This window comes from Bombina bombina, chromosome 4, assembly GCF_027579735.1.
Source record: "Bombina bombina isolate aBomBom1 chromosome 4, aBomBom1.pri, whole genome shotgun sequence".
Classification (NCBI taxonomy): domain Eukaryota; kingdom Metazoa; phylum Chordata; class Amphibia; order Anura; family Bombinatoridae; genus Bombina; species Bombina bombina.
This window is the reverse complement of record NC_069502.1, coordinates 927468443-927480932: the sequence shown is the minus strand read 5'-3', so window position 1 is coordinate 927480932 and position 12490 is coordinate 927468443. Positions and strand designations below refer to the sequence as shown.

General features: G+C 40.8%; 1 protein-coding gene across 1 annotated transcript in view; it reads left to right on the top strand.

The window, feature by feature from the left end:
• Positions 1-12490, top strand: part of HEATR5B (HEAT repeat containing 5B) — a 261254-nt gene that overhangs the window by 52410 nt on the left and 196354 nt on the right. Inside the window, exons 8-9 of the mRNA XM_053711883.1 lie at positions 9385-9634; positions 11381-11536. Coding sequence (XP_053567858.1) covers positions 9385-9634; positions 11381-11536 — 406 coding nt within the window. The remainder of the gene's footprint in view (positions 1-9384; positions 9635-11380; positions 11537-12490) is intronic.

Genomic DNA, 12490 nt, shown 5'->3' with positions numbered 1-12490 from the left:
AAAAAGTAGTTGTTCCTGCAGAGAAAGGCATGTGTTTTCTTGTTTATTGGGCTACAGAGGTGGCCTTCTGACCAGGTTAAGAGAATGAGGTGCGACTTCAGGTCTGTTGTTGTGATGAGATAGGTGGTTTTGGGAGTGGGAGAGATGGAAGGGTTCTGGTTGTGGGTGCGTTGGCTATCGAGTTAAGGTATTCTTCCCATAGGAAGCAGATTGAGTGGTAATCGTCTATTCGCTTGTTGCGAGTATAATGATATTTCTCCAATTGGAGGGATTGGGAAATTGATTCCCTCCAAACTTGGGTAGGTGGGAGATTGTGGCTCTTCCAATTTTTAGGAATTAGCCTTTTTGCCAAATTTGTCATGATGGTCAATAATGATTGGCGCAGTTTACATTTTATTCAGTGTATTTGTTGAAGAGGAAAAACTATACAGCTCGAGGGTTGTGGATAAGATTTTCTCAAACTCAATTTTGATAGTAAACCAAATGTGTGTGGGGGTACCAATTGCTTTACAACCCCTCCAGCATTCCGGTGAGAGTGCGGGGAGGATAGTATGTAGTCGGTATGGGGCGTAGTGCCATCTATATAATAGTTTAACGTTCATTTCCATTACATAGAATGACTACGAGGATTTTGTCATATGGGAGAAAATATTTAACCATTCCTTTTGGGTTAGAGTGGTGCCAATTTCTCTCTCCCATTTATGTGTGAATGAAGGGAGGAATGTGTGGTATGGTTGCATGAGCATTTGATATGAAAATGATAGGAACCCCCTATTGAGTGTGTCAAGGAAGCAGCTGCTTTCAAAGCTGGTCAGTGAGCGTATGTTACATTTTTTTGAGGGTGTTTATAGAGGAAATCCGCAAGTTGTTGGTGTCAAAACCAGTTTAAATGTGTATTTCCCAGAATGGGAGCGATTTCAGTTAAAGGTTTGATTTCTCCAACATTGGTGTGTCCGGTCCACGGCGTCATCCTTACTTGTGGGAAATATCTCTTCCCCAACAGGAAATGGCAAAGAGTCCCAGCAAAGCTGGCCACATAGTCCCTCCTAGGCTCCGCCCACCCCAGTCATTCTCTTTGCCGTTGGACAGGCAACATCTCCACGGAGATGGTTAAGAGTATGTGGTGTTTAGTTGTAGTTTTTTTTTATTCTACTATCAAGAGTTTGTTATTTTAAAATAGTGCTGGTATGTACTATTTACTCTGAAACAGAAAAAGATGAAGATTTCTGTTTGTGAGAGGAAGATGATTTTAGCAGACAGTAACTAAAATCGATTGCTGTTTCCACATAGGACTGTTGAGATGAAGTAACTTCAGTTGGGGGAAACAGTTAGCAGACTTTTCTGCTTAAGGTATGACTAGCCATATTTCTAACAAGACTGTGTAATGCTGGAAGGCTGTCATTTCCCCTCATGGGGACCGGTAAGCCATTTTCTTAGTCTCAAACAGAATAAAGGGCTTAATATGGGCTATAAAACTGGTAGACACTTTTATGGGCTAAATCGATTGCTTTATTTGGACATTTTATACATGTTTATGCTGATAATTCACACTTATAAACTTGGGGAACGTTTTTTAATGTCAGGCGCTATGTTAGACACCTTTTCCAGTCAGGAAGGGCCTTCCCAGTTGTAGGCTGAGCCTCATTTTCGCGCCATTACTGCACAGTTGTTTTTGAGAGCAAGACATGCAGATGCATGTGTGAGGACCTGAACGTAGTTGGAAAACTTCCTAGAAGGCGCCATTTGGTATCGTATTCCCCTCTGGGCTTGGTAAAGTCACAGCAAAGGCTGTAGCTGGGACTGTATAGGGGTTAAATCTGTAACCGGCTCCGGTTTCGTTATTTTAAGGGTTAAAGCTTTGAAAATTGGTGTGCAATACTTTTAATGCTTTAAGACACTGTGGTGAAAGTTTGGTAAATTTTGAACAATTCCTTCATATTTTTTCACATATTCAGTAATAAAGTGTGCTCTGTTTAAAATTTAAAGAGACAGTAACGGTTTTGTTTTAAAACGGTTTTTGTGCTTTATTGACAAGTTTAAGCCTGTTTAACATGTCTGTGCCTTCAGATAAGCTATGTTCTATATGTATGAAAGTCAATGTGTCTCCCCCTTCAAAATTGTGTGATAATTGTGCCATAGCGTCCAAACAATGTAAGGACAGTACTGTCACAGATAATGAAGTTGCCCAAGATGATTCATCAGATGAAGGGAGTAGACATGGTTCTACATCATCTCCTTCTGTGTCTATACCAGTTTTGCCCACGCAGGAGGCCCCTAGTACTGCTAGCGCGCCAATGCTTATTACCACGCAACAATTGACGGCTGTAATGGATAACTCCATAGCAAATATTTTATCCAAAATGCCTGCATATCAGAGAAAGCGCGATTGCTCTGTTTTAAACACTGAAGAGCAGGCGGGCGCTGATGATAATTGTTCTGTCATACCCTCACACCAATCTGAAGGGGCCATGAGGGAGGTTTTGTCAGATGGGGAAATTTCAGATTCAGGAAAAATTTCTCAACAGGCTGAACCTGATGTTGTGACATTTAAATTTAAATTAGAGCACCTCCGCGCACTGCTTAAGGAGGTGTTATCTACTCTGGATGATTGTGACAACTTGGTCATTCCAGAAAAATTATGCAAGATGGACAAGTTCCTAGAGGTTCCGGTGCACCCCGACGCTTTTCCTATACCCAAGCGGGTGGCGGACATAGTGAATAAGGAGTGGGAGAAGCCCGGTATACCTTTTTGTTCCCCCTCCTATATTTAAGAAATTATTTCCTATGGTCGACCCCAGAAAGGACTTATGGCAGACAGTCCCTAAGGTCGAGGGGGTTTCTACTCTAAACAAGCGCACTACTATTCCTATCGAGGATAATTGTGCTTTCAAAGATCCTATGGATAAAAAATTGGAGGGGTTTGCTTAAAAAGATTTTTGTACAGCAAGGTTACCTTCTACAACCCATTTCGTGCATTGTTCCTGTCACTACAGCAGCGTGGTTCTGGTTCGAGGAACTAGAAAAGTCGCTCAGTAGAGAGACTCCATATGAGGAGGTTATGGAAAGAGTTCAAGCACTTAAGTTGGCTAACTCTTTTATTTTAGATGCCGCTTTGCAATTAGCTAGATTAGCGGCGAAAAATTCAGGGTTTGCAATTGTGGCGCGCAGAGCGCTTTGGCTAAAATCTTGGTCAGCGGATGTATCATCCAAGACAAAATTGCTTAACATCCCCTTCAAGGGTAAAACTCTCTTTGGACCAGAATTGAAAGAGATTATCTCAGACATCACTGGGGGAAAGGGCCACGCCCTCCCACAAGATAGACCTTTCAAGGCCAAGAATAAGTCTAATTTTTGTTCCTTTCGTAATTTCAGGAACGGACCGGCCTCTAATTCTGCATCCTCTAAGCAAGAGGGTAATGCCTCACAGTCCAAACCAGCCTGGAAACCGATGCAAGGCTGGAACAAGGGTAAGCAGGCCAAGAAGCCTGCTACCGCTAACAAAACAGCATGAAGGAGTAGCCCCCGATCCGGGACCGGATCTAGTGGGGGGCAGACTCTCTCTCTTTGCTCAGGCTTGGGCAAGAGATGTTCAGGATCCCTGGACGCTAGAAATAGTTTCTCAGGGTTATCTTCTGGAATTCAAGGAACTACCCCCAAGGGGAAGGTTCCACATGTCTCACTTATCCTCAAACCAAATAAAGAGACAGGCGTTCTTACATTGTGTAGAAGACCTGTTAAAGATGGGAGTGATACACCCAGTTCCAATGACGGAACAAGGAATGGGATTTTACTCAAATCTGTTCGTAGTTCCCAAAAAAGAGGGAACCTTCAGACCAATTCTGGATTTAAAGATCCTAAACAAATTTCTCAGGGTACCATCGTTCAAAATGGAAACCATTCAAACGATTCTACCCATTATCCAGGAAGGTCAATTTATGACTACCGTGGATCTAAAGGATGCGTACCTACATATTCCTATCCACAAAGAACATCATCAGTTCCTAAGGTTCGCCTTTCTGGACAAACATTACCAGTTTGTGGCCCTCCCATTCGGATTAGCCACTGCTCCAAGGATTTTCACAAAGGTACTCGGGTCCCTTCTAGCGGTTCTAAGACCGAGGGGCATTGCAGTAGTACCATACTTGGACGACATTCTAATACAAGCGTCGTCCCTTTCAAGAGCAAAGGCTCATACAGACATCGTTCTGGCCTTTCTCAGATCTCACGGATGGAAGGTGAACATAGAAAAAGTTCTCTGTCTTCGTCAACAAGAGTTCCCTTCTTGGGAACAATAATAGATTCCTTAGAAATGAGGATTTTTCTGACAGATGTCAGAAAGTCAAAACTTCTAAGCGCTTGTCAAGTTCTTCATTCTGTTCCACGTCCTTCCATAGCTCAGTGCATGGAAGTAGTAGGGTTGATGGTTGCAGCAATGGACATAGTTCCTTTTGCGCGAATTCATCTAAGACCATTAAAACTGTGCATGCTGAAACAGTGGAATGGGGACTATACAGACTTGTCTCCAGTGATTCAAGTAGATCAGAAGACCAGAGATTCACTCCGTTGGTGGCTAACCCTGGACCACCTATCCCAGGGAATGAGCTTCCGCAGACCAGAGTGGGTCATTGTCACGACCGACGCCAGTCTAGTGGGCTGGGGCGCGGTCTGGGAATCCCTGAATGCTCAGGGACTATGGTCTCGGGAAGAGTCTCTTCTCCTGATAAACATTCTGGAACTAAGAGCGATATTCAATGCTCTCAGGGCTTGGCCTCAGCTTGCAAAGGCCAGATTCATAAGATTCCAATCAGACAACATGACGACTGTTGCGTATATCAATCATCAGGGGGGAACAAGGAGTTCCCTGGCGATGAAAGAAGTGACCAAAATAATACAATGGGCGGAGGATCACTCCTGCCATCTATCTGCGATCCACATCCCAGGTGTGGAAAACTGGGAAGCGGATTATCTGAGTCGTCAGACATTCCATCCGGGGGAGTGGGAACTCCACCCGGAGATCTTTGCCCAGTTGACTCAATTATGGGGCATTCCAGTCATGGATCTGATGGCGTCTCGTCAGAACTTCAAGGTTCCTTGCTACGGGTCCAGATCCAGGGATCCCAAGGCGACTCTAGTGGATGCACTAGTAGCACCTTGGACCTTCAACCTAGCTTATGTGTTTCCACCGTTTCCTCTCATTCCCAGGCTGGTAGCCAGGATCAAACAGGAGAGGGCCTCGGTGATCTTGATAGCTCCTGCGTGGCCACGCAGGACTTGGTATGCAGACCTGGTGAATATGTCATCGGTTCCACCATGGAAGCTACCTTTGAGACAGGACCTTCTTGTTCAGGGTCTATTCGAACATCCAAATCTGGTCTCCCTCCAGCTGACGGCTTGGAGATTGAACGCTTGATTCTATCAAAGCGTGGGTTTTCAGATTCTGTGATAGATACTCTGGTTCAGGCCAGAAAACCGGTAACTAGAAAGATTTACCATAAAATATGGAAAAGATATATCTGCTGGTGTGAATCCAAGGGATTCCCATGGAATAAGATAAAAATTCCTAAGATTCTTTCCTTTCTGCAAGAAGGTTTGGATAAGGGATTATCTGCGAGTTCTCTAAAGGGACAGATTTCTGCTTTATCTGTCTTACTACACAAACGACTGGCAGCTGTGCCAGATGTTCAAGCATTTGTTCAGGCTCTGGTTAGGATCAAGCCAGTTTACAGACCTTTGACTCCTCCCTGGAGTTTAAATCTAGTTCTTTCAGTTCTTCAAGGGGTTCCGTTTGAACCTCTACATTCCATAGATATTACGTTGTTATCTTGGAAAGTTTTGTTTTTGGTTGCTATTTCTTCTGCTAGAAGAGTTTCAGAGTTATCTGCTCTGCAGTGTTCTCCGCCCTATCTGGTGTTCCATGCAGATAAGGTGGTTTTGCGTACTAAGCCTGGTTGTTTCTAACAAAATATTAACCAGGAGATAGTTGTACCTTCTTTGTGTCCGAATCCAGTTTCAAAGAAGGAACGTTTGTTACACAATTTGGACGTAGTCCGTGCTCTAAAATTCTATTTAGAAGCTACAAAAGATTTCAGACAAACATCTTCTCTGTTTGTCGTCTATTCTGGTAAAAGGAGAGGTCAAAAGGCGACTTCTACCTCTCTTTCCTTTTGGCTTAAAAGCATCATCCAATTGGCTTACGAGACTGCCGGACGGCAGCCTCCTGAAAGAATCACAGCTCACTCTACTAGGGCTGTGGCTTCCACATGGGCCTTCAAGAACGAGGCTTCTGTTGATCAGATATGTAAGGCAGCGACTTGGTCTTCACTGCACACTTTTGCCAAATTTTACAAATTTGATACTTTTGCTTCTTCGGAGGCTATTTTTGGGAGAAAGGTTTTGCAAGCCGTGGTGCCTTCCGTTTAGGTAACCTGATTTGCTCCCTCCCTTCATCCGTGTCCTAAAGCTTTGGTATTGGTTCCCACAAGTAAGGATGACGCCGTGGACCGGACACACCAATGTTGGAGAAAACAGAATTTATGCTTACCTGATAAATTACTTTCTCCAACGGTGTGTCCGGTCCACGGCCCGCCCTGGTTTTTTAATCAGGTCTGATGAATTATTTTCTCTAACTACAGTCACCACGGTACCATATGGTTTCTCCTATTTTTTCCTCCTGTCCGTCGGTCGAATGACTGGGGTGGGCGGAGCCTAGGAGGGACTATGTGGCCAGCTTTGCTGGGACTCTTTGCCATTTCCTGTTGGGGAAGAGATATTTCCCACATGTAAGGATGACGCTGTGGACCGGACACACAGTTGGAGAAAGTAATTTATCAGGTAAGCATAAATTCTGTTTTTTCGGTCGCTAATAATTGTAAGGCAGGGGAGAGAATTGGTGATATTAGGTGTTTGGGTCGTTTGGCTTGGTGGTTGAAAGGGGTATTCTCGATTTTCGCAAAGGGGTTTCAATGGGGAAGGTATTGTGGAGATGTGGTTGAATTGTCTGATAGATATGTCCCAGAGTTTAAAGGTTTCTATGGTGATTGTTGGGAGACTTGTTAGCAGATTCCTTTTGTTAGGGGTTAGCCAGCATTTGCTACCGTGGTGGGGAGTGTATGATAATGAATGTTCTAGGAGGACCCATTCTTTATGGATCGAGTGTTTACACCAATGTATAATTGTGGTGTAGAAGGAAGCAAGTCTGTATTGGGTGAGGTTTGGGATCCCAAGGCCATCTAGTTCCCTGGGGCGGTAAAGTGTGGCAATACCTATTCTAGGCCTTTTGTGTTGCCATATATAGAAGATGAGGGACTTTTGAAGATTGTGGATTAGTGGTTTTGGAATTGGGATTGGTAGGGTTTGGAATAAGTATAATAGCTTAGGGAGGAGAATAATTTTGACCGAGTTGATCCTCCCCAGCCACAAAATTGGCTTGCTTCCCCATGATCTCATAAGGGCTTGCATCGTATCGGCTGTAGTTTTGTAATTAGTATCCAGTGTTACCTGAGAGTTTGGGGATACGTGGACCCCGAGGTATTTTATGGAATTGGGTTGGATGCGAATGTGCACAAGTGATTAAATCGCTTTAAGCTCAGTTGCGCTTAGTCCAATTGGGAATAGATCTGATTTAGAAATGTTTATCTTAAAATTGGAGAAGGTGCTGTATGTGTGGAGTGTCTGAAGGGGGGGGGGTTTGTGGGGTTGGATAAGCGTAAGGAAGATGTCGTCGGCATATAGAGTGGCTTTGTATTCCTGTTGGGCAATCGTGAATCCTTGGATGTCTGTGTTGTCCCTGATGATTGAGACTAACACCTCCTTTGTGATAATGAACAGTATGGGAGAGAGGGCATCCTTATCTCGTGCCATTTGTAATGTCGAATGGATGGGAAAGGGTATTGTTTAACTTAATTTTGGCTTGGGGACTATTGTAAAGGGAAAAGATCTTTCCGGTGAAGGTTTGGTCGAAGCCAAATTGTGTCAGTGTCGCCTGCAGAAATTGACAATTGAGCCTGTCAAAGGCTTTCTCCGTATCCATTGAGATGAATGTGGGGGGGGGGCGGGGTTATTGCTGGTAGTGGCGTGTTCAATTAACAGTAAAATTTTAAGACATTGATTTTTTACACTTTTTTCCATCCCCTCTCCAAACTGTCCGATTTTACAGATACAAATATTCAAAAATCCAAACTATTCCAAAAACCAAAGCTTTTCCAGTGCCAAGCAGTTTGGATAAAGGGTTTTCTACCTGTATTGGTTGATATCTTTGCCCAAGGGCTGAGTGGTTTCTGTGTCCTTCCTTTGAAACAAATATATAGTGAATCAAGTAGGCCTGTATTGTAGCAAAGGAATCACAGATTTTGAAACCTGTTGGACACGGTTCTAGAATAGAGGTGTAAGGACTCATAATCCTATAATGAATATTTGTTGGGCTTAAAACTTTCCATTATTATAGCTATATTTTAATATTTCATTGCTTATAGGCATTTGAAAGTTAATCTTCATGGGTATTTCGGAAAGCTATTATTCAGAAGAAAATAGCTTAGTCCTTATCTCTGCATAAGATGAATGGCACTGGCTGGGACTGCTTGCTGTTCTGCATAATAAGATTTTTGTGCTTTACCTGCATTTCATAAACTGTGCTTATAATCCTTTATAGTTTGCTTGCATTGCAACCCCACAAAGAAATCCTATTTGTAATATGTAAATAACCTTAAACCCACATAAAGACAATATTTGTTGTAACAACATACACATGTTTATACCTCTTGTTAACCAATATTTTGTTAATTCTTTAATTTGCAAATAACATACACTAATGTGCAACAATATTTTCAGGAAAACCCACCATTGCAACCCATAAGCAACTGGGTGTTGCACAAACCTAGATGCTGATGCAAGTTTCAGGAATTTCTAAAAATTTATTTTGGCTTTTTGTATTTTAGAAAATGTCTCGGATTTTGTTTACAGTCCTTAAAGGGACATAATAGTTCAAATTGAGATGCATTTTCGCATTTCACCTGTATTAGCAAATTCAATTTTTTTTAAAGTCCACCACTTGAATTACTTTTTTTTATGTGCACACAGAGAATATGTACATACCCCTTGCGCTGCAATTTAAATACTGTGCCTGCTCAGTTTTATGAAAAATGTTGTCAAATCAAATTTGAAATGCACTTATGTAATGGCTATTGTATTAGTTGCACCAAAGGTTCATGTCAGTATGCACATAGTCAAATAATTTATATGTTTATATGTTTAGTCTGTAGCTTGTAAACTGTGAACTTTTACACTATGTTAATGCAAATTTTCTAGCTAATAACTATTCTAAATATCTGTAAAAAAAAAATCATTTTGGTGTCAAATTGTTGTTTATTTTAGCTGCTTCTCTTGTAGGCATATGTGGTATTTGTGACAGCTCTTGGAGGGCAATGGCTTGAGCGTAACTTTGCCACATTTCTGTCTCACGTCCTTGACCTGGTTTCACACCCTCGCGCCACGCAAACACATGTGGAAGCTGTATACTCTCGAAGATGTGTGTCTTTTATCTTGAGAGCCACGGTTGGCAGCCTGTTAGGGGAGAAAGCACAAAATGCAGCAGCTAAAGAAATTTGCCAAGCGATCAGCAAGCAGATGAAATCTGTGGGTAAGATTGCTGTGCATAATTATCAATATAGAAAAATAAACCGTAGCAAAATGCTCAAACTTTATCTGCTCTTTTTATTTGAGAGTAAAGGCAATAAATAAATTATTCACATCATTTTAATAGTACTTTATATAGTGTTGGAAACACAGCTCCTAAACACCAATTAAAGCTGGGGATTTTTAAATTTAAATATTTCAAAAACAGAAACAACAAAGAATTAATACAAGAAATATTTTGTAAGCGTTCAGCTGTGTTGGGAGAAGAAAAAAATCTTACATAGTTTGAATATGTAATACACCAGGCAGGGTGGTTTTTTATTTAAATCAAATTGATTTTAATCATGATTTAAATCACAATTTAAACTACTAGTCCGTAAGACCGATTTTAAATCTTTTCATATTATTTTTCCAGTTAAATCAGACCATTACTGATTTGGTTATATCACATTAGATTTGCATAGATTGATCATTGAAATGAATGAAATGACTGGGAGGTGAACTAGCTATAGTTTAACCCTTTCATTGCTGAGACAAAATGAGCTTTTTTACTACCTACATTTAAACCCTAATGTAAATCAAATTTCACTGAATGACCCACACAAATTTATATATATTTTTTAAAGCAGGCCCAGCAGCTTCATAATATACCATTATTACATTTATAATTCATGGCATATGAGATAGCTACGCAAAAACTGTAAAAACAAAATGTATAATTGTTTCTTAGATTTTATTAAATAATACTGAGAATGGCCAAGTAACCACTGATGTTACTTACTAAATTGTCGTCATGGGTAGCCACATGTGAAATAGGGGTCCATACGGGCTTTTGGGGTCCATACAAGCTTTTGGGGGTTGTAAACCCATTCCCAAGCAAATCCCCAATTTGAAAGTTGAACTGAAGATATTGTCAATCTATTTTTTTTTTATTTTTTTTTAAATAGTTTTTATTGTTTTAAAAGATAAATGAACATAAGAGCATCAAAAGCATGTACATACATATCAATAGTACATACAACAGGAATAACAGGATTAACCAGAGGTAGTATTATATAAAACAATCACATAAAATAAGGAGCACAAGAGAGAGAATGCTGGATGTTTAAGTCCATGTTCGGTGTCTGTTGGTCAATAATCTTATTCCCACCTCTCCATGGGAGGGTGCAAAAGTCCATTTGTTGTGGAAAAAGACCCATATTATTAATAACCCATATAAGTCAGCAAACTCCTTAGTGTATAGAGGTTTCATCATCATAAATGTTCATACCAAAATTATAGCTTAAACATAGAATATGACAATCAGAAATGTTAACCAGATTATACATAGAAAAAAGAAAAAAAGGAAACTGTGTCAAGCTATCCAAAAAGGAAAAAAAAAAAAAAAAAAAAAAGGGGAGGGGGGTATACATCGACAAGGGATAGGAGCGGGGGAGATTGGGAGGGTTCAGATAAGGGGAAGAAAGGGGGAATGGGCAGGAGGACATTAGTAGCACCGGTTACAGCTAACCCGAGGAACCTAAAGTCCCCAAAGTGTTTGTAGGGTGAATTACTTTGGGCGAAGTGCCCAAATTTGGGACTGAAGGTCTTGTCAATCTATTTTAACCAAATTCGTGTTTCTGTTGGAATTCCCTTGGGTTCTTCTGCATCATTAAATTTAGGTATAGTAAATGGAAGAATATACTTAATTGTAGACTTTCATTTTTTTTGTGTGTGTACTTTTTTGTTCATATTTTACTTAATTTTGCAGAAGCCGTGGTGAATGATGCCAATAATGAAAATAAAGCTGGTGCTGGTGACGTAGCTGCGAGTCAGCATGTTATGGTGTGCGCCTTGCAGGAACTGGGGAGTCTGGTACAGAGTCTTAATTCCACTGCATCTCCTCTAATACAGGAGCCTTCTATAGGTAACTGCATACAACCTACACCTAAAGTTATTGTTAAATGGTCATTTTTTTCAAGCAAAGAAATCACTCTCCAGCAGCCCAAAAATCACACAGGCCAAAAACAAGTTCTACAAAGAAATGATATGTAATTTATAGATAGTTTATTTACAAGAACACTAAAGTTGAAATGTTTATCAACCTTATTAAACGTTGCACATAGTAGTGGGCTTATTTATCATCGAATAAGTTGGTAAAGCACCTTTTAAAGGGACATTTTAGGTTGTAGTATAAAATGCGTAATTCTGTGTAGTAAAACAGCTTTACAGTAAGCTTTCATTATTTATTATGCCTTTTCTTGTAATTGAACTCTGAAGCTGTGGGTTTTCCACATTCCATGCTAAAGCAGAGAAGGTAAGATGAGATATGGCAAAACTGTGCTAACAAAATACATTACTAGTTACTAACCCAGTAACAAGTTCACATTGGCTCCCCCAACTAAGACGTGGGGGGTGGGGGTGGGGTTTGGCTAATGAAAATGACTGCAGCAAACAGGGTGTTAATGTATTCAGAAAATGTCACACTTGTCTTGTATGTTTATTGCAAGACTACGGAAAAATCTACAGGCAGCCATCTGCACTAGTTTTTGTGGCCCCTGGGAAAAGTAGAACTAAGAATGTGTGCCATAGATTTTGTGGCCCCTGGGAAAAGTCTAACTAAAAAAAGGAAATTTATGCTTACCTGATAAATTGATTTCTTCTATGATACGACAAGTCCACGGATTCATCCTTTACTTGTGGGATATTATCCTGCTGCTAACAGGAAGTGGCAAAGAGCACCACAGCAGAGCTGTCTATATAGCTCCCACCTTGACTCCACCCCCCAGTCATTTGATCGAAGGTATAGGAAGAAAAAGGAGAAACTACAAGGTGCAGAGGTGACTGAAGTTTTTAAATCAAAAACTATAATCTGTCTTAA